This window comes from Cryptomeria japonica, chromosome 2 (genome assembly GCF_030272615.1).
Source record: "Cryptomeria japonica chromosome 2, Sugi_1.0, whole genome shotgun sequence".
NCBI lineage: Eukaryota > Viridiplantae > Streptophyta > Pinopsida > Cupressales > Cupressaceae > Cryptomeria > Cryptomeria japonica.
In genome coordinates this window covers 408,515,218-408,541,844 of record NC_081406.1, presented here as the reverse complement: position 1 = coordinate 408,541,844, position 26,627 = coordinate 408,515,218, and the positions used below count along the sequence as shown (strand labels likewise).

Here is a 26,627-nt window from a genome sequence, read left to right as displayed (position 1 = left end):
AATAAATTATTTAACCTAGAGGGAAAATGACAAACAAGATTAAATTAATAAATCATAAAACCCTAGAAGATGAATTAGAAATGCAAAGACGACAATTAGGTCTTGACAAAAGATAATTGATGTAGGGTCGATTTGATCATGATTCTGATTGACAAAGGACCAGTGTTGATAAATGATTGAGATTGGGTGACAAAAATCAATGACAAATTGACCAAGATTGACAAGGAGATCAAATTGATAAGCGCCAATTGACATGATTGAAGAGGACAAGGATCGATGACAAATCGATCGTAAAATGACAAAATTGGCAAGGACAAGGATCGATGACGAATCGATCGCAAAATGACGAGATTGACAAGGACAAGGATCGATGACGAATCGATCACAAAATGACGAGATTTGACAAGGACAAGGATCGATGACAAATCGATTGCAAAATGACAAAATTGACAAGAGGACAAAACCCTAATTCTATCATCGATTAGGATTGACGATGTCCAAAATGATGATAAATGAGCACGCACATTGATGCGACAGGATAAGATCGACCAAAATCATGACTGAAGATTGCTATCGACAAGACCTAATTCGAAAGCGAGAAAAATGAGGAATGCAGAAGGAGGACTCGATGCTCGCAAATGATAAAGACCAAGTGCGCAACATAGAAGAAATGTTAATGCGACGCAAGAACCCTAAAATAAGGCAATGCGCAAATGTTAAAGTATGACTCCACAAGCGTTGACCATTTTTAGACGTTTACATTTTGCCCCTCTTTGAGACAATGCGATTCTAAGCGTTGTTTCAAAAAACAATATTGAAAATGCCCCAGACAATAACAATGACATATGCATGCCCCCTCGAGGAATTGGCCGGAAAAAATCCAGAAAAGAGGCCAAGTGATCGATAAGAATGACAGAAGACGATAGATTCGAACGGACTGCCAAGACTGACGGAAGAAATGTTAGTGAGAAGAAATTAGACAGAGGACAATTAGAGATGAAGGAAAACTTGCTTTCACAAATGCACATAAGTAGGTGAGAACCTTTATTTAATGTAGCAAAGCGGATGCAGAGCATCATGGCATTGAAGGCCAGAGCTAAAACGCAACCATTTTTGCAAAAGGCAGACACATCACACACAAGGAATGAGTGAAGCATCCTAGGGTGCATGCATCAAGAGTCGAGGTATGTGCGGCGTTCACAAAGCGAACGTACTTATCACAGACACCCAATGATATAGTTGCCCCAGTTTATGACAAACATTCCACAAACAACAAACACAACAAAGAAAAGAAAAAGGGACCATGAACCATCCCGGGTACTCTAAATCACTCAGTGACATCCTCGAGTAACATAGGAACATGATCGAAGCCGAAGATAAATCAGTAAAAAGATAAGACTCACAAATTCGACCAAGTCAAACAAACAATCTGATTGTCATTGTCAAAAGTGGAAAACAAGAATGATCATGCTGTCTGGTTTCAGGGAATGTGGTACCCCGTCTAAGACAGGATACAGTCTGGTTTCAAGTATACCACACCCTGTATAAGACCCATGATAGTAGTGACAAGGACAAATGATATTGATGTTGATTGATTGATATGACAATTTTAATCAGTTTGAATGTCTGGTTTGATTGAAAAGTTCATCTGTTAATGCGTGATTTTCAGTAAAGCATAGTGTTGTAACATATTATCTGTTTGTTGTCTACACAAATGTTTGATTGATTGTCGTTGGATGTATGCTCAGCAATCTGTCTATGCACAGAGGGTACCCTTTATTGACAAAATGCAAAATGCCAAAGAAATTGTTTTTGGATTTTGATGTTTTGAAAAAAAAAAATTTGTTCGGTTTTTCAGGACTTTATTTGACTTTTTAGGGATTTTTTCAAGACATTATTTGATTTTTAGGGATTTTTTCAGGACATTATATGATTTTTTTGGATTTTTTAAGGACATTATTTGATTTTTATGATTTTGCCCCCAGTGTCTAGCAAGGCAAGGAATATGACAGGTGAATAAATAGGCTTTCTGAAATGTTGGTGGATAGAGGGAAAACAAAGGCCTTTTATTATGGAGACAATGGGATAAAAGACTGGATATGACTATGTAAAGCAGTGACATGGCATGAGAGACATGTCAAGAGGTTTTTGAAACCATGTTTAAATTTTGCGTCCTTATTACAGACCAAGATCAAGGAATGAAAAAGAGTGTATGGATAGTGATAAGATATGGATAGGATAAGCAAGACCAAGAATGGATAAGGGACATGGACTGAAGGTCGGGATAGGATACGGGATAGTGGCAGAAAGCTGCAATAAGCTAGGGAATATGGATGAAAGGTTGTAATAAGCAAATGGCTAAAGACCAAAAGCTATGATGGACTAAAAGCTGCAAACAAGATGCATGATGCTCATGACGATCCTCAGCCTTGTCAAGAGCAAAGGTGGAAAGAGGAAATGGACAGGAGGGACAATAGGATAATGGAGGGTAATGACAGGGGTTCGATAGGATAATGAAACAATGAAGGACAAAAGGATATGATAGGATAAAACCTGTCCCCAAGTACGGTATGCAAGAAGTTCATAGATTACGCATGACGCCTGTTTGCCAGGTTTTCATCACGGTACTTGCCCAAGGCGCCTGTTTGCCAGGTTTCCACTAGTGGACGAATTATTTTTGCTTTACTTTTTTCTTTTGTCTTTTTTTTTTTTTCAATTTTTTTTTTTTTTGTATTTTGACTTTTTCAATAGAAGATGGACACATGATAGGGGATGGAAGAAGGACTCAAGCGTATTTTTGTTTGGATAGTAGCCTTGAAAAAAATGGACCATGACCTTTAAAAGTATGCTCAAAGACGTTGGTAGGATAAGGACATGGAAAAAGAGATGAAATTAAGGCAAGGATTTATGCAAAGGATTGGATCAAAGGGATCGAAGGATGAAAAATATGCATTGGATAATGGATAGGGTATTGGAAGAATTGGGCTTCAGTGGACGGAAATGTAGGCAAGATTGACATTGGCACACACCTTGAGGGGTGATGGACTGATGGAGGAAAAATGTATTTTGGATATTGAGATTTTGATGAAGGAATAGCTAGGGATTTGTGGACATAAGGGCCCAAAACGGATGAAGAAGGTGGCAGAGGAATAGACTTGGAAGGTTTGGATGGAGGAATAGCAATTTTAGATGCCAATTTTGATGTTTCTTTAGGCTTTTGTGCTTCAAAGAGCTGCTTAGGGATCCACATGGTTTTTGATTTTTCATGCTTTTGTGGTTCCTTGGAGTGCATTGCTTGCACAATGGATTTAGGAACCCATATATATTTTGACTTTGCTTGATTTTGAGCAATGGGCCTTTGTGGCCTTTTGGATATTTCTTTTTCTTTATAGATCATATTGTTCTTTGTTTTGACATGTCGATTATATTGGACATATTGATCCTTGAATACATGCGGATTGCTAGACTTATGACGTTTATACTTGGCATCCAAATTGCTTGGAGGGGGAAAGGAATGCATGGATGGATATGAATGAAATGGACTTATTTTGGATGACTGGAAGGTTCTCAAAGATGTGTGCCTTTGCTGACCTTGCATAGAGGACGAAGGGATATAAGGACCTAAGATGGATGGAAGGGATGATGGGGAAGGGATATGTTTGGATTTTGAAGGGATGTTGGATTTAGTAGGGGTTCCCACGTCTTGAGGAATTTCACTTAGGCCATGACCCTTAATATTTTCTTTAACATGAAGGGATTCTTGCTTATGGATGTCTAACCCTTTGCCTTTATGAATATTTTGACTTGTAGGATACTCTTTCTTTGGGAAAAAGACGCGAGTCCATTATGAGGTGGATATGATATGAGAGAAATAATGAGATCTTGAAGTGGATCGGATTGCACCAAAGTGGAAGAACCCATTATGCATGTCGAGGGTTCATGAACATCTTGCACTGTCACGTTAGAATCATGAGGGGGATTAGGATCATGAGGGAGACTAGGATTGTGTAGTGGACATGGTTCAATGGCAGGCTCTTCAAGAGATGGAATAGGAGAAATAATGGGATCATCACAAGAAATGAGATCTTGGAGTGTATATGGAGCATTAAGACAAGGAGATGGAGGAACAAGTGGATCTTGTGGAGGATTTAAAGGAATAATTTGATCTTGACAAGGAGGAAGATCATTGGAATCCTCTTTAAAGTTGCTTTTCTCTTGACTTTTAATGGGATCATCGGAAAGGATGGAAGGGATATCTTGATCTTTCTTAGGAAGTGGAATGTCAATGGGATTTGAAAGGACATTTTTTTCATGAAATGGAAGGGGATCGTTTGGGATTGGATGGACTGGGATATCTTGATCTTGCTTGGGGAATGGAGTGTCAATAGGACTTTGGATAGGATGGACAAGAATAGGGGAATCATCATGAGTGTCTGGGAAGATGGAGTCCTAGTCAACAATTGGATGAGATGATAAGGTTTCAAGATCTTGATCTTCATCTATTTCAAGACGTGTTTCTTCATGCTCTAAATTATCCTCTTGAAATGGGGTTGGACTTTGGATATGCATGGGGGATTCTGACAAGGAATCAATGTTTTGGCATGAAGGAAATGCACTTTGAACATTTGTGATGGATTTTGGCAGGGAATCAATGCTTGAACATGAGGAAGAGGGACTTCGAATGGGGTCCTCTAAAACAGGTAATGGCAATAAAGTGCATGGTGGCATTGGGTCTTGTATTTCTGAAACATGACAAGGATGTGCATCATGAATTGGATTATCTTGGCAATCAGTTATGGATAGCCCTTGAATAATTTCATCCTTGGGTGTATTATTTGATGAGGACAATATGGAAGGTTCTTGGGAAACTTCTAAAGGTGTAGGGATAGATGCCATTGGAGAGTCAATTTGTTTGTGGGGGGATGAGGCATTTCTAGACATATGTGTATTATTTTCATCTTCCTCAAAGAACTCACTTGGTAATTTCCTTAAGATCCTTGCAATAAGGCCACCTTTCTTTCGAGGTTTTGACATAGTTGAATCTGGAATTTGAACTTGTTTTTGGTTTGATGTCATGTTTTGATATTGGACTTGGTTCAATTGTTCCGACATGTTTGAAACTTGGGTTGGTGTGTGCTGCAACCTTTGTTTTTGAATGTTTGGTTGTGGTTGTTGACATTGATATGTTGGTTGAACTTGTTGATATTCCACCATTGGTTGTGTCTGTTGGATATGTTGTTGATTCGAGATTTGATTGAATGAAATTTGACCAAATAAATTTTGATTTGGGACTTGATTGAAATTTGTGCTTGTTTTTTGAAATTGTTTCATCATCTCTATTTGAGAGATGAGAGCTGGTATGTCTGATCGTTCGATAAGAGCTTTTACATCAATTGGCTCAAATTTTGGGTTTGGACCTTGAAATTTTTTAAATGTTTTGGACATTTGTGATCTATTCTTCTCAATGTTTTTCACTTTTTGTTCCAAAATCTCCTTTTCTTGAGCTAGTTTCTCCTCTAGTTTTTGTATTTGGACATTTACATCATCATGATAAGTTTGATCCAAGTTTTGAGACATGTAGAGATTGGATTGACATGATTGATTTCTCAATTGTGATGACATGGCTTTGTAAGAAGGTTGAGATCTCATTTCAACAAACATATCACTATGCAATGCAACTAATGGGATTGACAAATGCAACCTAAAGGATGACAATGCAACTTAAATGTTTTTGGACTTTTTGAATTTTTGGAGACAAACTTTTGAAATGCAAAACTAAAGACACAACCTTGGGAAGTTGAAATGAAGTCAAGACCTTAAAGGACAAAGGACCAAATGACAATAGGACAAATTGACAATGTCTCACCTATATGCTTGGATACTAAGCTAGGTTTGACAAAAAATGATATTAATGAAAGGACAAATTTTAGACAAGGTCAAGACTCCTTAACAACAACTTAGGGTATCATCCAAAGTTTTGATTTTTCAAGTTTGACAAACCAAATTTTTGAGACTAAATGCAAGAAAGCAATGATTTTGACAATGACTTAGGATATGACATGAAAATGATCCAAGGATATGATATGACAAGATGAAGCCAAGACAAGATGACAATACAATGATAAGGATATGCGAAGACCAATGACTTGGAATATGCAAAATGCAACCTAGGCAAGACCTAATGGAAATCTATCTTGGATATGACAATGAAATGCAAACTTAGGGAAATGATTTTGAACCATAAGTGTAAAATGAGGCAATGAAAAGGACTAAAATGAAGGGAGATGACAATATGCCCTAGGACCTAAGTTGGACTATGCAAAACCTAGCCTAAAGTGACATGAATGTTGAGACAAAGTTTTCAATGTGTTTGTAAGCCATGTTTTGAAAATGTTTTGAACTTTGTTGGATGAATGTTCTCTTTTTAAAACCTTGTTTGGACAATGTTTGGACTTGTTTGACAAATGATGTTTTGTGACAATTGTATAATTCAACTTTTGACAATCACAAAAGACAAGATGTTTGGACTTAGACTCAAGACAATCATTCTCATTCACAACAAATCCTATGGCTGGCAAGGGCAATATCTGTTGAATCCTCTAACCATAAAATACAACACTTAGCCGGATAGCTAGACGCTTGGTAGCACTGGCTCCCCCTTACAGTGCACTCACTTCTCGGGCATACCAAGCTTCGAGTTCAAGGGGCATCACTTCCCAAGAACTTGCTATCTCTAACTAAGGAGTACATGAGAGGTGTCTTCGGCATGCGCGTATCACAACGCTTGAGCCAACAGATAGAAGGATTTTGGCATCTAAACAAGAGATTCTAGTAAGGGCATCCGTTCGGGTGGGTATTGATCCGGCGAATAAATTGTCGCAATACCATTCCAGCACCCGTTGTCTACAACTTTCGTTGCATCCACAATTATTTAGAGTGGTTTGGAAGAGCTTGGTTTTAGCCCGTCACCACTTTGGGTCGTTCCCTCTCACCAATGCCTGTGCGAAGTGCCAGGCAAATCGGGAGGCAGGCCCAGTTCTAAGGGTTAAAACATGCAATCAAATTAAAAATAGACAAAGCATGCATGGTGTTCATTAACCTTTAAGAAATGAAATGTGCAACTACTCTAAAAATTTGCAAGCAAGATGTTTTAATGTGAGTCTTTGACTGCGTCCTGCATAAGATTCGTTAGTAGTTGCATTTTTGTCTTCGTCATACGTAACGCCAAGATGCTGCACAGAGAATTAGTACCAAGGAAAAACCCTAATGCAAGAAACAAATTGCAAACAAACAAACTTGCAAGAAAAACAACTAATTTTTACCCCTGTTTCTGGCCTTACACAGGCGTAGATCTCATCAACACAGGCGCAGATCTCCTTAACACAGGCGCAAATCCCTCCTACACAGGCGTAGATCTCATCTGCATAGGCACAAATCCCTTCTACACAAGCGCAGATCTCCTTAACACAGGCGCAAAAGTGTCCAGAAAGTTCTGAGTTGCCCTGTTTCTTGAGTTTTTCACCTGCAAACAGCTCAAAAGGCACTCAAAACATGGTTAAATGGTTAGTTCACGTCGGGTTCACCAAAATGTAAACTAGGAAATGAGAATTCATCAAAGCAAATAACAATTAGGACAATCACAAAACCTAAAACTGCAATGAAAACAATCCTAATCTAATCAATGAAAACATGAAGACAAGATATTCAAAATGAAATCAAAGCAAACCAAATGCAGATATCTCCTTCATGTGGCTCCATTGTTCTTCTTTCACCTTCCAATTTGATGTTGTTCTCACCTACAAAGTGCATTTGCAAGTGGAAAGCAAGTTGATGAAATTTGTAGCATAAGGTTACTCGAAAATGTGATTGATTGATTCCATCCCTTGATTGAAGAAACTCATCCAATTTATAGACAAATTGGAGAGAGGACAAGAATAGCATGAAATTGATATTTTAGGCAATTGATTTCAAAAATGGCAAAATTGAGTTGAAGGAAGAAGGTTATGACACCTTCTATGTCATGAATTATGACATATTGCCAATGCAAAGGTTAGAAGACTAAAAGCCTATGACATCTTGCTATGCCAACGGTATGACGCATGAGAAATTCATGCTTCCACCGAAGCACAAAAATAGGGAGAGACTAGAGAGGAATTGAATTTAGCAAATTAGAAAATGAGGTGGAAATTAGGAATTAGGAAAATTAGAAATGAGGTGGAAATTAGGAATTAGGAAAATTAGAAATAAGGTTAGAAATGATGAATTGGAAATTAGGAAAATAGAAATTGATGAAATTAGAAAATTAGGTGAATTAATTAATAATTTTTCATTCATTAATTAATTCACAAAAAGAGGGGGAATTAATTAGCCAATTAAATAAATATTTAATTGTGACAAGAAGACTTAGGATAAATAAATAAATTATTTAACCTAGAGGGAAAATGACAAACAAGATTAAATTAATAAATCATAAAACCCTAGAAGATGAATTAGAAATGCAAAGACGACAATTAGGTCTTGACAAAAGATAATTGATGTAGGGTCGATTTGATCATGATTCTGACTGACAAAGGACCAGTGTTGATAAATGATTGAGATTGGGTGACAAAAATCAATGACAAATTGACCAAGATTGACAAGGAGATCAAATTGATAAGCGCCAATTGACATGATTGAAGAGGACAAGGATCGATGACGAATCGATCGTAAAATGACAAAATTGGCAAGGACAAGGATCGATGACGAATCGATCGCAAAATGACGAGATTGACAAGGACAAGGATCGATGACGAATCGATCGCAAAATGACAAGATTTGACAAGGACAAGGATCGATGACAAATCGATCACAAAATGACAAAATTGACAAGAGGACAAAACCCTAATTCTATCATCGATTAGGATTGACGATGTCCAAAATGATGATAAATGAGCACGTACATTGATGCGATAGGATAAGATCGACCAAAATCATGACTGAAGATTGCTATCGACAAGACCTAATTCAAAAGCGAGAAAAATGAGGAATGCAGAAGGACTCAATGCTCGCAAATGATAAAGACCAAGTGCGCAACATAGAAGAAATGTTAATGCTACACAAGAACCCTAAAATAAGGCAATGCGCAAATGTTAAAGTATGACTCCACAAGCGTTGACCATTTTTAGACGTCTACAATTGTAATTCTAAGTAATTCAAGTGATTGTCCCATAATTCCAAGTTATCCTAAAAGGGGACATTACTGAGAAACTTGTTGCTCTGTAATAGCTGGGTGTCTTTGTGATTGTCAAGCCTTGATTTGTTCTTCATATTGGCTTTCTAGCTCAATAAGCCTATCCATCTCCATCTTCTTTCAAATATGGACACCTATGTGCTTGAATGTGAAACATTTCTTTGTGCTGGGCTGTAGGAACAGCTTGGTGATTCATCCTCATAGCTCTCCAAGACATGCATCCTATCATACTTCATAGGGTTTGAATTATATGTTACTTTTGAAAGAGTCTCCCTAGGATAAATGCATCCATTCTAGCTCACATTGTTGGTTACAACTTTTATGTAGGGCATGAAAGAGAGGAAAAAGAAAATTGTCTCTCTATCAAGAGAAAACCATGCTTCAAATTGGAAGAAAACGGAGTACCTTGTCCTCAACTACGGTCACTTGATATGTGTTCATGAAACATGAACAATAGCAGTAAAAACTTCGTTCTTCGACAGTAGAGTTGCAGCCACTAGCAAAGTCTTCAAATCTTCATAACCCAACAATCCTTCTCATATTTTTGGTGCCATTCTGTTAATGCAAGTTAACAGGATGCCAACTTGCCCAATGCTATGCACATCTACAAACTTCTCTAGTTACCAAGGTTCTGAGAATAATATTTTGCTTATATATTCTTGGAAATGGTGCCAATTTGTTGGCTTAAGTTGACAGGATGCCAGACTTACCCAAACAAAATCCACAACAACAATTTTTTTTTCAAGCTACTAGGGGTCTCAAAATATTCTTTTATCGTTCACTTCCTCAGCAACATTGCCAATTTGTTGGTGCTAAAAAATGCTGCTGCACTTCGTAGAACCAAATTTCACTCACAAGGCTAGGGTTGTCATCATGCAAGTGAAATCAGCTCATCTATATATTGTGGAGGGTTAATGGCCAACTCTACAAGAGTGGGTTATCTCTCTTGCACTTTGAGCTCAACTTAGACTCATGAGGTTGTTCCCAGGGGTATGCCTTAATAGGTATTGAAATCAAACAAAATGGATAACTAAAACAATTACAACCAAACCCAATTATAATCTCGACCCCAACTATTGTCATTGGGTCAAGAGAACATTGTTGCATATGACCCCTTTATAGCTGATATGACTGTGCAAGCATGACCCACATAAGATATAGGTATTAATTGTTCACATGAGAATAATTCTTTAGCTATAATGACAACTGTGGATGCACAAGGACTACTTAAATTAACTATTGATTTTAAAAGATTTGAGATTGGTCAGGTGGGCAAAGAGACCGATGCCTATCCATTGGGCTATAGAGTCACAAATAGCAAGAAAGAAAGCTATGGGAAAAGCATAATAGAACTGATCTAGGCATATATGCTTTCAAAGCATTAACATCACACAAAGAGCATACTTAGTAATTCACATTAAATTGAATACATCCATTTGAAGCATGCAGAAGGCCATTACAATGCTTGCAATATTTGGAATTTTGTTACATTCACCAATTTCATGTTAACATCATACTAGCAAATGTGGCAAGGGATAATCTTTATAGCCATCAAAGACTTTCCAAGAGGTATACAAACAATGATTTTACATGCTCCATGAATCCATGGTCATTTTGTAATTGGACAAAATCTATGGCTCTGGATGAATCTCGCCCAAAATGGACACTACAGATGAAAGGGCAACCACGATTATTTTTGGTAGTTGAGAAAAGAGGGGTGCCATTATTACGTGTTGGTGGAACAAGCAAAGGGGAAGAAGATGCCAAGACTCGAACAAGAACATTATTAGGCTCAAAAACACATTAAAACTTCACCTACATGCCAAAACCACTCAAAACATAGAAAGGAAAGGTATTAAAATTTATAGACCCTTAACAAGAGGAATTGTTGGGGATTGGACCATTGGCTTGCATTGTGCCTTTACCATTCGCTACCCGCCTTTTGCCTTAGTGCTTTCCTTTGCCGTTGGGGGTTGGGATTTAAGTTTGTCTCATGAAGGAGAGAAGTATTAAACACATCAAACCCCCAACAAGATGAGTTGTTAGGGGTTGGGTTTCGTGCATACTGCTAAACATAGGTTTGAGCTAGATGCCTACCTTATGCCACTCATTGCCTACCATTCTTCACACGCCTGCGTAACCATTTCCCTTCGCCCTCCTCTTGTCAGGGGTTCCATGAGAATCGGGAACTAATGATTCCTGGTTCCTATGGAACCTTCGATCATTGCCTTGACTTAGGCAATTTTTGAATTCTGATTTTGGTGAATTGACTGAAGACAGGAGAGGAAAACATAATCAAGGTAAAAATTTGACACAATGATCCCTATTACAAATTTCTCAAATCAGTTATTTACAAAAATAATGTTTGATAGGCATACACAAAGAAGGGAATGGAGTGAAAATGGGAACGAAAATTTGAGCTACAATCTACTGGTGAGACTCTTGAGCATTCTACTTCTAGTTGTCTTCTTCATCAACAATAAATATCTTTTTTCCACACAATGTTAGTTGCACAACTTTCCTTTTAAGGTATTGCTTGGAATAAGAGAAAACACCATGAGGCTAGGATGGTAGTGGTAAATTTTCGGTATTACAATATTTTAACCTTCAATGTGACTAACAGTCCATATTGGGAAGAGTTGGTGAATGCATTGATAATTGTTGATAAGGGGTTTAAAACTCCAATAGCTAGGGATTTGAGTGGGCCATTGCTAGACGAATTTGTAAAAGATACACGAATTGTGGTTGATAATTCAAAGAAAGTATGGTGTAGAAAGGGCTGCAACATCTTAATTGAGGGATGGATAGATGCACGGAATATAACTCTCCTTAATATTTTAGTATCTTTTAATGTGTTTATGGCACATTGGTGTTCCTGAAGTCCTTAGATGCTTCACACACAAAGTAAAAAAGGCTAAGAATTTTTGTAATCTACTAGAAAGGGTGATCTAGGAGGTTGTGGTTGAGAATGTTGTCCAAGTTATCATGGACAATACAACAACATATATATTTTCAAGCAAACTTATCATGAAGAGGCATCCTACTATTTCGTGGACTTCTTGTGCTACACATTGTTTGGATTTGATGCTAAAGGACATTGGGAATATTGGATGGGTCAAAAGTGTGGTTGAAGATGCTAATCAAGTTAGCAAATTTATCTGCAACCATACTTGGGTTGTTTCTTTGATGATAAAGCACACAAATGACAAATAGCTTCTGTGACTAGGAGTGACACTATTTGCTAGCCACTTCCTCACTTTGCAAAGCATTGTTGCTGCAATTCCTTCTCTGAAACAAATGTATTTGCTCGATGGTTGAATGGAGTCTCCATATTCTAAAAGAATTGAAGGGGAGAAGGTTGCAAGAATGGTTTTTGATGACATTCATAAAAATGCAAAAGGAGTTTATCAAGGTAAGTGTAGTGTAGTGGATTGTTCCCTTTACAATGTCACACTCTATTTGGGCCCCTACTTAAATGTGCTCTTTCCTAGATCATTTTAAGCCTATTTGTGCCCTATGCTACCCTATAATTTAATTATCAATCTTGCAATTTAACCATCTTCAAATACTCAAATTAGGACTTGATCTAGCATCACAAACCTCGACATTCATGACTCCAATTTGGAGGCCCTATTTTGGTGAGACTAGGGCACCCTCCAATGGCGTCCTACCAAAATATCCCGAAATTGCAGCCATTGCTAATATCGGCCTTCACAATTCGAGTTTTGGTCTCGATTGTTGTACTTGGCCATTTTATGTCGTTCTTTTATAAAAAATACCTTGTGAACCCTGTATAAAGCAATCTTCTATCTTTCATAAAGTCTAAAAGACATTATAAGGAGAACATTATTATCAAGCAAGCACTTTAGATCTGAGTATTCAACCTATTAAGCAACAAGCTACACCAACCTACATTCAAGTATGATTTCATGATTGATTTTGTTACTTTTGTCATGTTATTGCATCAACACTTGGAACACTTGTCTAAAGAGCATTGTATCATAATCATAATCATTCCTAAGGTATAATCATTTCAATTCAGCATTTCTATTATGATTTAGCTTCCATCCTCCATGAGGATAAGCTCTCTTTTTATCAATCATAGCTATTGTGGAGGTGGGAATGCTAGGTTTGACTTAGGCAAGCCCCTGTATAGCACAATCATTTTTCTTGGTTTTCTTGTGTGCAGGTTCAGATCCGACAACAAATGAGGTTACAGGTGTGTAGAGTAGACTAAGACAGACAATTTTGGATTTCGGATAGGCGAAAACCCTTGGACTATGGCACCCTCCAATTGTGTCTGAGGCTTTTTTGGCTGGAATTCTAGGAAATAGACCTAGAGGACCTCCTAAATGCATTTTTGCCCCTTTTTGTCAGTTTGGACACCTTGAGGACGAGGGCACCCTCCAATCATGTTTGGGCCTTTCCGCTCCAGATTTTAGCTACAAGTTCCTCACTGTATCTCATTCCCAGATTTGAGCTACTGTGTTGGTTTTCTATTTTGTATTTCATTGTTTATGCTGAAAGCTATCATTTTGCTATCATTTAACCCTAAGTTACCAATTCGGGTACACGGGTATGGGTATAGAATTGGGTGCGAAATCGTAGAATCGACAATTTTTTTTCCTTGGGTACAGGTACAGGTACATTCGTACATATATATATATATATGTTCAAACATCAAAATTATAAAATATAAACTATCACTACCATTATTACAATGATACCAATCCATACAATGTAACTTTCCCATACATAAATGATAAATCCATAATTGCCAATAAATATTCATATATCGAAAATGTAATATCATATTCATAATTTGCAAAAACGGTAATATTCAAGTTTCAAAATGTCATGGCACAATGGAAATTCAAATTACAAGCCATATTGATATGGCCTATGGGATTTAATCTCCATGTTCATCTTCATCTGAAGCATCCAACGGTCCAACCCAAGCCCAAGGTCATCATTTGGTTCAAATTCAGTATCAATTGAACCACTATCCATTGGAATGCCATGTTGTCCCAATTTTTGGATTTTCAAAAATTTGACAACCCCTATGAATTTTTGCTCAAAATGTGTTGATTTTGTCTCTACAGCATGTTTTACGAGGTGCAAAAACTCATATTTGTTAATGTTAAAACATGCAGGGGTGTGTTTGCCATTGTTGTCCAAGTTTTGGTTGATTTTTGCCTTGATTTTCCTAGCTTTCTGTGCAATTTCGGGTTTCAGAACAGTCACTGCAAGTAGGAACTTTTTGCTTGAAATTTGTGATTTTAAGGCTCTAAGGCAAGCTTTTCAAGGTGGAAAGTCTACATTTCTTGATGGTAAATCAATCATGAGTTTATCTTCCATCTCTGTGAAAATTTTGGTCAGTTTTGGCCTTCATTTTGGTCATTTTCTATGCAATTTCGGGTTTCAGAGCAGTCACTGCAAGTGGGGGTCTTTTTGATGTCATTGCAAGTAAAGTCACTACAAGTGGGGGTCTTTTAGATGTCATTACAAGTTAAGTGACTGCAGGTAGGAACTTTTTAATGCAATTACAAGTTTCAAATTTCACTTTATGTTTCTTTTTTCACTTGAAGTGTTTGTGGGGGTCTTTTTGAGGTGATTGCAAGTAATTGAAATTACAAGTCTTGAAACTTGTAAAGTGTCCTTCAAAACCCGAAATTGGCCTTTAAGTCATTTTTTCAAACTTGTAAAGTGACTTTTGAAACCCGTAATTTGGCTTTAAGTCATGTTTGAAAGTCGTAAAGTGATTATAAAAGCCCTATTACAAGTTATTTGTCAAAAAGTAACTTGTAATGGGTCATGAAAAACTTGAATTTGGCTTTAAGTCAAAAAGTAAATTGTAGTCAGCCTTCCAAAACCCGAGATTGGTCCAAAATGCACTAAAAAACACTTGAAAATGAGTCTCTAGGATCCAATTACAGGTGTAAACTTGTATTTTCCTATTGCACATATGAAGTTGCATGTTTGTTCTCCACAATTGCAAGTCAATGCTCTTGTTTTTCCACACTTGCAGTTAGCCTTCCCAAACCCGAAATTGAGCTTTGACCTCACTTTTGCAGCCCCTTTGTCTCATCCATGTCAGTCCTGTTTGCACACACGACCTACCAAACCAACTAAAAAAGGCATGTGCCTTATTTTGCAAGCAGATTCCAAGATTGGAAGATGATACAAAGAAAGAACAACAACATGACAAAGCAATACAAGGAGATGGATAAGTGATATGAATGATTGAGAGCATAGAATGCTTTCAAGATAGAGATAGGCTTCTTACCTCAGCCTTGTAAAGAACTTCCCTCCTGAAAAGCTAGTACTACCTCAAGCAAGAAGATAAGATTGAAGTTCGTTGGCCAAGGACACAAATATCATTAAGGATGCAAATTCCCGTTCCGGATCGAGATGTATTCACTAATCCTAAATACTTCAAGTTCTAAAATCCTGAAGCAGCATGAAGATCATCACAGACAAAGGATGATGCAGTTAGAGTTGTGTCTTCGAACACATAGAATAGTTTCAATTATGCATTTGTAATTTTGTTTTGACAAGTTACATGTAAAAACAAGTTTTGTAATTGCAAGTGTCACTTTTACTTGCATTTTTGTAAATTGTAATTACATGTAAAGCAACTACAAGTTGAGTTAAATTAGAACCGTAGTTGGAGTAAGTCATGGTGGTTGAGAGAATTTCTCAAGTTAGCTGGGATCCTCCCACCTTTTTCTCAAGGTTCCTCTTCTATAAATACTTGAGGGGGTCTATTGTAAGCGATATCTTTTGGCAATGCAACAAAATTCTACCAGTTTGTATGTGATGATATTTTCTGGAATTGATTGTGATTCTTGTTCTATTGTTCAAGAGGGATTTAAATTCAATCTTGCAGACTTTGAACTGCTAATTGTATTTAGAGTCATATGTTTGGTTTTCAGGCCTGGTCTTGCAAACTTTGAGCTGCTTATCACGTTTGAAGCTAGTGTAGAAAGCTCAAGTAAGGAGATAACTTGTAGACCTTGTGTTGCTTTTATTTTTAAGACTTGTGCATGTAAGGTGAAGGTGCATCATACTCGTAGAATTTGCGCTGCCATATGTTGTATATTGTTCTTATTTTGTCTTTCATAAAAGGGTAGATAGGATTTCAGATATTCAAGACTTTGTGCTTGTTATTGTTTCCCCATGTTGAAGGAGCTGATGGAAGTCTTTGTGCTTTCACTTCATTTCTTCTTTCGGTTTTGCTTTAAAAGTTGCTATTATTATTTCTTTACAACTATCATTACTTTTCTGTGAAGAGAAAATATTATAGCCCTCCTTGAAAAAAGAGGAAAGATTGCTGTCCTACCCATATTAGTGTTAAGTTTTAGTGATCAGATTAGATGGAGATAATTCAAACACAAATGTACAAAATTTACTCTGGGAAAACCTTCCTCTTGAAGGTGAAAAAACCAACAAAAGAGTATATCTTTATTCTTTTAATAAGACAAGTGCCTTTACAAGAAATTGCTTCACACTTCGAAGCTTAGTGATGATACAAGTTCACCCTAGACTGCAATAATGAATCCGAACTGCTGTATGATAGTCTACGTTGATTGATCTGACTTCTATATTATTTGATCTGCCTTGAAAACGAGGGTACACTACTGAAGAATGAAGCCGATCTGCTGAAGAAGACTTTCACATAAGTAGTAATAGATATGATGTATGGAATGAATTCAAACTGCTTCAGAATAAACTCGAACTGAAAATAGAGAGAACACGATTTGCTTGATGATCAATACGAATTGCTGAAGGTGATGGAGTGAATGAATCTATATACCAAACACATCTTGTCAACCAACACGACTTATATCACAAGTCAGCTTATTAATCAACACATCCTTTTGTTAGGGATTGATTACATTTAATTAACATGTCTTTTATAATCAAGGGTGGCAGGATATGTATAAATGCAAATATAAATTACAAAGTCGATAATCATTAGAATTAAATCGCACATATAAATGTGTAAGGCCAATAGGCCACTCACACATTTGTATTTGCTATGTTGGCCATAAGGATCCGACCATAGCTATCACATTGACAATTAGATGAAATTAGTTAGTAGATAGGGGGAGCCTTCCCTAAATTAGGAGAGTATCATACTCGCACACTGTGGCTGAAACCACAATTTTGCACATCCCTATAGGTGTACAAAATTTTCAACCAACATGCCACTCCCACAAGCTATGTCTCCCTCAAATTCCATAGATGCCTCGTCTATACTTTAAGATGCCAACTAGGGATTGGTTCTAATTTGATGTGTTTATTTCAAACTGAGACTTTGACCAGCGAATAGGTGTTTTGGATTTTTTTGGTGAAGTTTTGAGTTTTATGCTTGTAATTTTGAAATCATAAAATGAAAACAAATGCAACACATATATAATAACTAACTAGAAAAAAACTCAGGCTTTTGATTTTTTTTATCAACAATGAATAATTTCAAAGAATAGTTAAATGCTAACATTCAAAGCCAAACTAACATAGCAGGTGTCCTGAGCTTGCCTGGTAAGGCTTATTTTTATTGCCTGAATTGAAGAGTATGATGAAATTGGAGCTCCCACAATGAGACAACAGCTCCAATATGTCTTATTGACTCTAATATAAACTACCAAAAACAAATAATGAAGAATTATGCACACATAAGCTGAATTCCAATTCCTTGCCAGGAGAGACCCTCGAAAAATGATGACTTCCCTGAATAATTGCTGGTGTAGCTCTAATCTGCTATGGAATCTATCAAAAAATCATCAAACTGCCCTTTTATTTCCCTGGCAATGAATTTCCAAGAAACAGCTGATTCAAAACCCCTCTAAATTATTTTTTGAATCTCCAGGCTAGTTGAAATGGTACAATCTATCCTGGAATGGTGTGGCTTGCATAAATGACCCCCAAATTTGTAAATTTGAACCTCCAACTTGCTCAGATCTGATTTCTCTGTATGTCCCTTGCTGTTTCAGTCATTAACTTCAATAATTTGACCCTCAATGGCCTGATATGAACCTTCCAAATTGGCACCAAGTGGCTGTAAGTGAATGGGGCTACGTCCAAACACTAAAACATTGAGACTTTTCATTCCCAATGGTGATTCCAAGCTTCTATCTGCTAGTTGTAGGCTGCTGCAGAGATAATTTCCAAAAAAATAAAATCACACAATGCCAAAATGAGCCTCCAAAATGTCTTTTTAACATGCCTCAAATCCTAATTCGAATTTGGGGCTAGGGTTGTACTTTTGGCATCATAAAACATGTTAAAATGTTTATTTTTATTAAAAAATAACTTCCCCTAAGAGGTTTAACCCATTGAGGGTCTAATTCCTCATTAAAAGTGGCCATATTATTAAGTTATAACTTCTAGGAAAATGTGCCAAGGGGCCACTTTATTATAATATAAAGTGATTATATTATTTCACTTTATTATTATTTATTTAATCCAACTTAGGAAATATTAAATATTTCCCAAATAATTCAAAAGCTGCTCATCTGGACTCCAAATCGAATTTTGACTCAAGCCACCTGTCCATGGATGAACTCTGAGTGTTGCAGGCTAATTGACAGTGATCCCCCTAAAAAGTAGGCATCCTCCTAGAAAGTAGGAAACTGTTTCCAAACTTCTAGGAATGCTTTGAAGCGAACCAACTTTGCTTCGTGGCCCTCCAGGTGGTCAACCAATCAACTGGTAGTCCTCCCTAAAAAATAGGACCCCTCCCTAAAATTTAGGAGATGGTCTCAAATGATTCAGAATGGTTTCCAGACACCCCGGGACCAACTCTTAGTCATTCCCTAAAAAATAGGGATCCCTCCTAAAAACTAGGAACTATCGTCTGAATGTTTGAATTAGCTCACAAAGCCCCCTGCGAGGCTCCATGACTCCTGAATGGGTTCCCTCTTCACTCCATTGGCCTACGAGAACCAGATGATAGGCCAATCCCTGCTCAACTGCTTGTCACCTAGGAAGGGGACATTACATATAGAGACTTGGGCAAGTTGTGCAACTGTAGCATCTAAATCAACACACTCAGGGGCTAGATCCCAATTCCTTGTTGCATCCGCATTATATTCAGGTTTCTTATGTGACAACAAATGAAGGTTGGAGTGTATGTAGATCAAATCCTTTGCTTTCTTTGCACCCAAATGATTATGTTTGACTGAGTAGATGGAGTATGTACTTCAATTCCGCTTAGTTGACAACGAACTTGCAACCTGTTAAAAATTAAAACATAATTATAAATTTATAAATTATAAAATAAAAATATTTTAATATGATAGCATCAAATGGAATTGGAAAGCTATAAAAATAAAAAATAAAAAGATACAGACTTGGGAGAGAAGTTTAATTGAAAGAGGTTGCAAGAAATTTGGAGCCTTGACCATGTACATACCACCACTCATCATCATCCATCCTATATCTGACATGAGCTATAGTATCATGATATTTTGTAGATACAAATTGGCCAAACTTCCTAAATACTAAGAGATGTAAGGGGGTGGTCATCTTGTTCCAATGGTCAATGACAATTTGTTGTACAACTTTGAAAAATGTTTCCGTTGGGTCATTTTCATTTTTTTGTATTACTTCTCTTATTTTCTCCACCATGCAATCCATGCCATCATAAATATCACCCAAACATGGGTGATCGCTATCAACATACCTAATCATGCTCATGATGGGCTCGGTGAAATTCAAAACATATTCCACATTATACCACCATTTCTCATTTAGGATCAATGCTCTTACTTTTTGAGCTCTTTTTGTGTTGGACTACTTCCATACACTCCACAAGGTGTTGATGACTATAGAACTCAAGGCCTCTCGCACCTTCAGAAGTTGTCTTAAGACGAGAGTGTGAGATGCAAATTGTGTTTCAGCAACCTAACATGACATAAAAAAATACACATCATATATCAACTATAAAAAATAAAAATTAAAAAATTAAAAAATAAAATTTAAATTAGTAATTAATTTCAACGACTCCAACTTGGAGAAGGTCCTAAAAATGGCTTGTGACATGATGATTAGTCACAAACATTTGAATCGCCTCGCCCTCTGCATACACCTGTTTCACCCAATCAATTTGTGTGCCAATCTTTTGCATGATTAAATTGAGTGAGTGGACTGCACATGGTGTTCAAAAGATGTGACCATATGTAGCCTCCACTATAGTCCCAACTGCCCTAAAATTTTTAGCTTTGTCCTTTATGACTTGGACAACATTTTCAAGCCTCACCATGTCAATGGATTCCATGAGGATATTGCCAATGAAACTTGCATTTTTCACTTGCCCCTCACAATCCATCACTTTCAAAAACATTGCCCCTTTAGGGCACACTACTATAACATTGATCATTGGCCTATTTTTACAATTTTTCCATCCATCAGAAATGATGGACGCACCTGTTTCCGACCATGTATCTTTGATGACTTTCAATTGTGTCTCACGAAAGCTTTCCCCTTTTCCAATAAGGTGGTTCACACCTTTTCATACCCTGGACAAACATAATCAAAAGGTGTATCGCAAAGGGCATGCACCATGTCCTGAAAGTAAGCTGATCTAACAACATTGAAAGGAAGCCCATTACCATAAAGGTGGTGGTATTGGCATGAAAGGATGTGGATCAGCTGGTCTTGTGGAGCCACTACTACTAGAAGGCCTCTTCGAGCTTGCCTTGGCAAAAGGATGACCAGTCTTTGGTTTGCCACTTCTCCTATCAGCTTCCTCTTGTTCTCTAATATATTCCAAAACTAGAGCTTTTGGCAGCCCGTTGCCATCTGATCCCTGACAATTTTTTATTCCACGTCCAGGGATGAAGTAAAGGTGACCTTTCGCTCGATAGTATGAGCTAGTATACTTAGTGCCACAACGGTTACACCGCCAAAGAAAACTCCCACCACCAGACATTTGCTTGATCATTGTTGTATAATGCCAAAGTGGTGAATCAACATCAATTTTAAAGGGGTTATGTTGAGTTCGGGTCTGGGCAATTGAACTAGAGCTTGCACTGGCACTTCTAGTTTGAGCCACATTATGTATGATTATATGAATAATGCACCTAAAATAAAAATAGAAAACACAACATTATTGAAAAAAATTGAAAAAAATTCGGCATTAGAACCCCATATTATGCATATAAAGTGTAAAAAAATATACAATACTAATTTTTTTTTAAAAACTTAAATTTTTTAAAAAAACTTGAAAAAAATTAAGATTCACTCACCTTTGATGGCTAAATTTTCCTTCTCCAATGATTCCTATGCCTTTGATGCATGTCTCACACATCCGTAGCCTTCATTTTCAAAGAAATATGCAAAAAGCTTCAAAAAACCTGCTTGGAGAGAAAAAAACTTGAAAGATGCAAATAAAATGAGAAGAATGATTGTATAGAGGAATAAAATGCATAAAAAGTTAAAGTTAGGGTTGAAAGAAAAAAAAATAACAAAAAAAATTGTTTTTATTTTTAAGAAAGTCACTTTTTGACCCGTGGGCCCCATTTTTGGGCACCCACGAGCTTGGGTCCACCCAGGTCCGCTCTGGGTTCTCCCCGGGTGCGACCCTGGTGGTTGGGTCCTTTGTGGGTACTGATTTGCAAAACCCACAAAGGACCCAGCCACCAAGGTCGCACCCGGGGAGAACCCAACTGCGGACTAGGCTCGGACCTGGCTTTGATTCTAGCCTATCGGGGGAGAATCCAGTATCTGAGATTTAACCTAGTTCGTTTGCGCACACTTCACAATCTCAATTCCATTGCAAGAAAAGAACAATTCAAATGTCTAGCTTTCGTATAGGACTGCAGCTGAATCTAATTCATGTTCCAATGATATGTAATGGAGATTTGAGATCTTAGTTTATGTGCCTAGGCTAGGATCTCATTTCCCCAAATATCACTAAGTAACAACTACAAATATAAGCTTTATACAAAATTATCTATTTGCTATATTTTTTGGTTAATTGTGTAATAATTTCAAAGTTGTCCAATTTTTTAGGTGATAGAACCTTTAACAATGTTCCTCGTATGGTGGATGGGGATGGCATATTGATGGGTTACTTCTGTGAGGCCATGGATAAGGCCAAAGAGACCATTTTGCATTAATATGGTGGAAACAAAAGAAAAATGAAATTATTTGGTGCATCATTGGTCGTAGGTGAATGAACCAACTCAACTAGTTGATACATCCCTTGACCTACTATTTGAACCAAAAGTTCTACTTCTCTAACACATTTAAGGTTGATGAGGGGGTCATGGAAGGTGTTGTGTCATGCATTGATAAGATTGTGCTAGAAAATGAGATGAGAGGCAAAGTTCTTGATGAGTTGGAGGTCTTACAAGGCTGTGGAGGGGAGGCTTTGTTCTTCAACTCAAGCAATTCAAAGGAGGGAATAACAATAGCTACATAAAAAACAATTCTTTAGTTTTTAGTTTAATATTAGAAATAAAAACTAGAAACTTTAAAGTTTGAACAAGCTCTAATTTTTTTATTTAATATTTTATTCTTTTTTAAATGTTTTTCTTGTAGATTTATTGTTGGAGAATTATGGTGCTGGCACAATAGATCTTTAGAGGCTAGCTATCCATGTTTTGCAACAGCCTTTTAGTGCTTATGGGTGTGAATGCAGTTGGATCCTATTTAAGATCAGTCACATGAAGAAGAGAAATAGGTTGACGCATGAGCGGCTCAATGATCTTGTCTTAATTCGATACAGCCATCGCCTTTAAAAAAGGTGGAGGGTCCTCCTCATGATGCCATTGACTTGGATGACGTTGATCCTTTGAATGATTGGATTGTTGAAGAACATATTTATTGCTTGTTTATTGATGAAGATTTTGTTGAATTGGAGAAAGGAACAATAGAAGCAATAGAGTTGGATGCAATGGGGGAAAATTAAGGTATTTTTGTGGAACTACTTAGTCATCATTTTGATACTGATTTACCTTCTAGTTTGAGGTCTGAAAAATAAAGTTACACTAGGAGGGGGAAGAGGAAGATGTAGATTGTATTTGGCCACCTTTTGACATATCATCATGTGTAAATAGTTAGTGTCATACATTTTTAATTATTTATAATTTTGTTGTATTACAGTGTATTGTTCAACATTGAAACTTTGAAATTTCAATTTGAGAGTTTGAGGATCACATGACATGCAATGTTTGTATTATAACAAATTGATAATCAAAGTAAACTTTTGTGCTCTCTAAATTCATATATTTCTTCTTTTTGTCTTGTAATTATGGTTTTTTTTTGGTCATGTTTTGTTGAGTTTGGGTTGAGTCTCAAGTTCAAGTCAAATTTTTGTTCTACCAAAGCCTATGTTTTCAAATTATGGTTATAACATGAAGATAGAGGAAGAAAACTACAAGAATAAAAACTCTCAAGGGTGACTCCATAGTTTCATATGCAAAATCCTATGTCTTTAACTTTCTTTTCTTGATTATGCACATGGAATTTTTCTCTTGTAAGTGGAGAAGAGGAAACTACGTTTTCACAAGGATAAGTTATGAGTGAAATGTGGGCTTAAATATCAATCTAAATGCTTAAGGATAAGTTTTAGGGTTTGGGACCAACAAAACATAGTTAGGGATAGATCAATTGCTAACGAGGAAAGTTTGGTGAAAGGATTCCATAGTCATATGCTCGAGGGGGCACAATTGCCATGCTAGGGGGCACAAATGCCCTATTATGCTAGAAGGCTTTGCTTTTTGGAGGTGTCTAGCATGGTTGGGATATGGTTTAGGAAGGTTGCATCGTCAATTGTGATCTCTAGGGAGACCAAAAATAAGTATAAAATGACCTAAAATGGACTAGGAAAACAAACACCAAAATGAAGACAAAATGTAATATAGGATTTGCAGCATGTGTAAGTTTTAATTTTAGTAGCCTTCATTTATGCAATCTTGTTATCCAAAAAAATTGTAATTGTGTCGTATCATATGATTAATACAAGAAGTCACGATTTGTTCTCTCTTCTATTTAGTCATATTATGAGCCTCTTGCTTATTTCATTTATGCTTAATTTACATTCTCGTCACATTATTGTTGTACAATTTGTGCTCCAGGAATAGAAAACTCATTAAGAGAATGATCCATGATTGTTTGCTTAGATTAGTTTTCATTTGTATAGTTTCATTTTAGCTCTTTCTATCGCTTTTCTTGCAAGTGAATTTAAGAACTAAATTGGATATTGTAAAATTAACCGGCCTTTTAATCTTGTTGATTGTTCTATTAGCCACATCCCACATTCACAAACTTTCCATGCTTGGTTTCTTACGAGTGCATGTTTATAGTGAGGGTATAAACGTAGATATCAACAATTAGTTTTAAAATGACTTCTACATTCTTACTTAAGTGATGTTATATTTAGCTTATGAAATGTTAAGATAATATGCTGGCACAAGTGGTTAAGTAGTTTCAAGCAACCTTTATAAGCTTTATGGATAGTGTGGATTATAGGAGTTTTCCGCTGGTTTTAAAGAGAAAAGGCATATTATCTGATAAAGTGTTGGCATATTATTTTTTAGTTATTTAAGAAAGAGCTTCTGTTCTTTGATTCTTTTGCCACTCCAATCAAAGTGACTTTTTTTAAAATACCGATCAAATAATTGAGCTGATTAGGTTTCTTCTATCATTGTAGGCTATAATCCTTATAGAATGCATCATGGAAAAATATTAATAAGTATAGTACTCTTTTGAAAAATTACAGGAGTATGTTGTGGTGCTTGTATGTAATGGCAAACATCAACTTCAGGCAATGGAAGATCTGGATGCATTTCTTGGAGATGAAAGTGGACCATTTGTTGCCTGGTAATTTTTTGTTTTTATTTAATTATATTTTGTAATGCCCCCTACTAAGTTTAGGCCTGTTTAACCATAATTAATCTATTTCTATACACTTAACTAACTTAAGTAGGAGACAAATCCATCTCAACATGAATCAAATCAGTGTCAATTCCACAGTTCAATCAGTAAAATGTTCATTCAAATAAAGTATTTATTTTCGGATAGTATTATAATATACATATTTTACTGCAGAGCAGTTCTTATAAAGTATTATAATAATTATAATCATTATATTATTTTCTACTATTATATTATTATTAAGTTCTTTCTGATTATACAATTTAATATTGTTATTGTTCTAATCACCCTTATATATACATAAGTTAATATGAAAAATCAAATTATATTCTCTACAATATAAACTATTAGCACTGCCAATTCCTAAAACTCTAATCATTAGTCTATCTAATAGCTGCAATAGCAGACAGATCTGACATGTCAGATCTGGTCTGCCACTGTATAAAAGATCAAGTATGACTACCTTATGAATTGTAGTCTATGTTAACATTACTATTAAATATTATTATTAAATCCTGTATAATTTTTTTTTATCAGGTTTTAAATAATTAGCACATTCCCGAGCATACCACCCAGAACCAAGATGTTACTGTCTGGAACTTAATAACAATTCTGATCTGTGGTTGATGTGCTTGCAACCAATAAGAGCCAATTAGGTAGGTGGTCAAAGAGCAGATCCAATTATATGAATAAGAGTTAATAAGTTTCCAATTCCATCATCCTTTTTCCAAATGATTTGGACAGTCCTCATAAACGGTGAAAATGGATGCTCCAAGAGACATGCCCCTTGTCTCTTGGCATTGCCTTCTCCAAATTGTGTCTTTCCCAATTTAACCAATCTGTTAGTCTTAACTAAATACAATTGAATCATTTCAGGGCAATTCCTATACGATGCTACTCTAATTACCAATATGTTGTTCTTAACACTGTGATTCATTAGTCCTCGAACCTAAGCATTTATACCTATTAAATCTGATAACAATTTGACTGTATCTTATAATTCTGATAGCAGTTATACCTTTTAAATCTTGATACGATTATCATGTCTTCCTATGCTAAATTATGCCAGACATAACCTATGGACGGTGTGGCAGGTATTTGATATTGCGTACATGTGTGAACTGCCTGCTGATTTAGACCCGACTCTCTTCTATACTTTTTCCGTTTTTGTTTTCTACCCTATCATCATCCCGATACCCCCTTTTACTTTTTTAAGTGCCAATCTACAATAAATATCCTCAATCGACCTTGGAGGGTTATGTCTCTTCATGGCCACATGCTTCCTAAATGTGATGCCTTCTAGACTTGCCTTCTGACTTAGTAAATAGCCGAAGTAGTAAATGTCTCTCCGTTCCCCTTAATCACACACCTCTTTATCTTACGTGGCTTTTGGAGGACAGTTTGGGTTTAATAAATTGTTAAGACTCTAAACTAGCCAATCAAGAGAATTTGGGCTGGTGGTTTAAATGTTAGAAAATTGTGAAGTCCTATTAATTAAGAAAAAATTCTAAAT

At 36.5% G+C, this 26,627-nt stretch overlaps 1 protein-coding gene across 4 annotated transcripts in view; it reads left to right on the top strand.

Annotated features, from left to right (window-relative positions):
* Positions 1-26,627, top strand: part of LOC131061992 (uncharacterized) — a 137,216-nt gene that overhangs the window by 71,814 nt on the left and 38,775 nt on the right. For all 4 annotated transcript variants that reach the window (XR_009371544.1, XM_057995823.2, XM_059216659.1 and 1 more), the window contains exon 2: positions 24,960-25,060. Coding sequence is in view for 3 of the 4 variants with exons in the window: in XM_057995823.2 (XP_057851806.1) it covers positions 24,960-25,060 (101 nt within the window). In the remaining variant the exon portion in view is untranslated. The remainder of the gene's footprint in view (positions 1-24,959; positions 25,061-26,627) is intronic.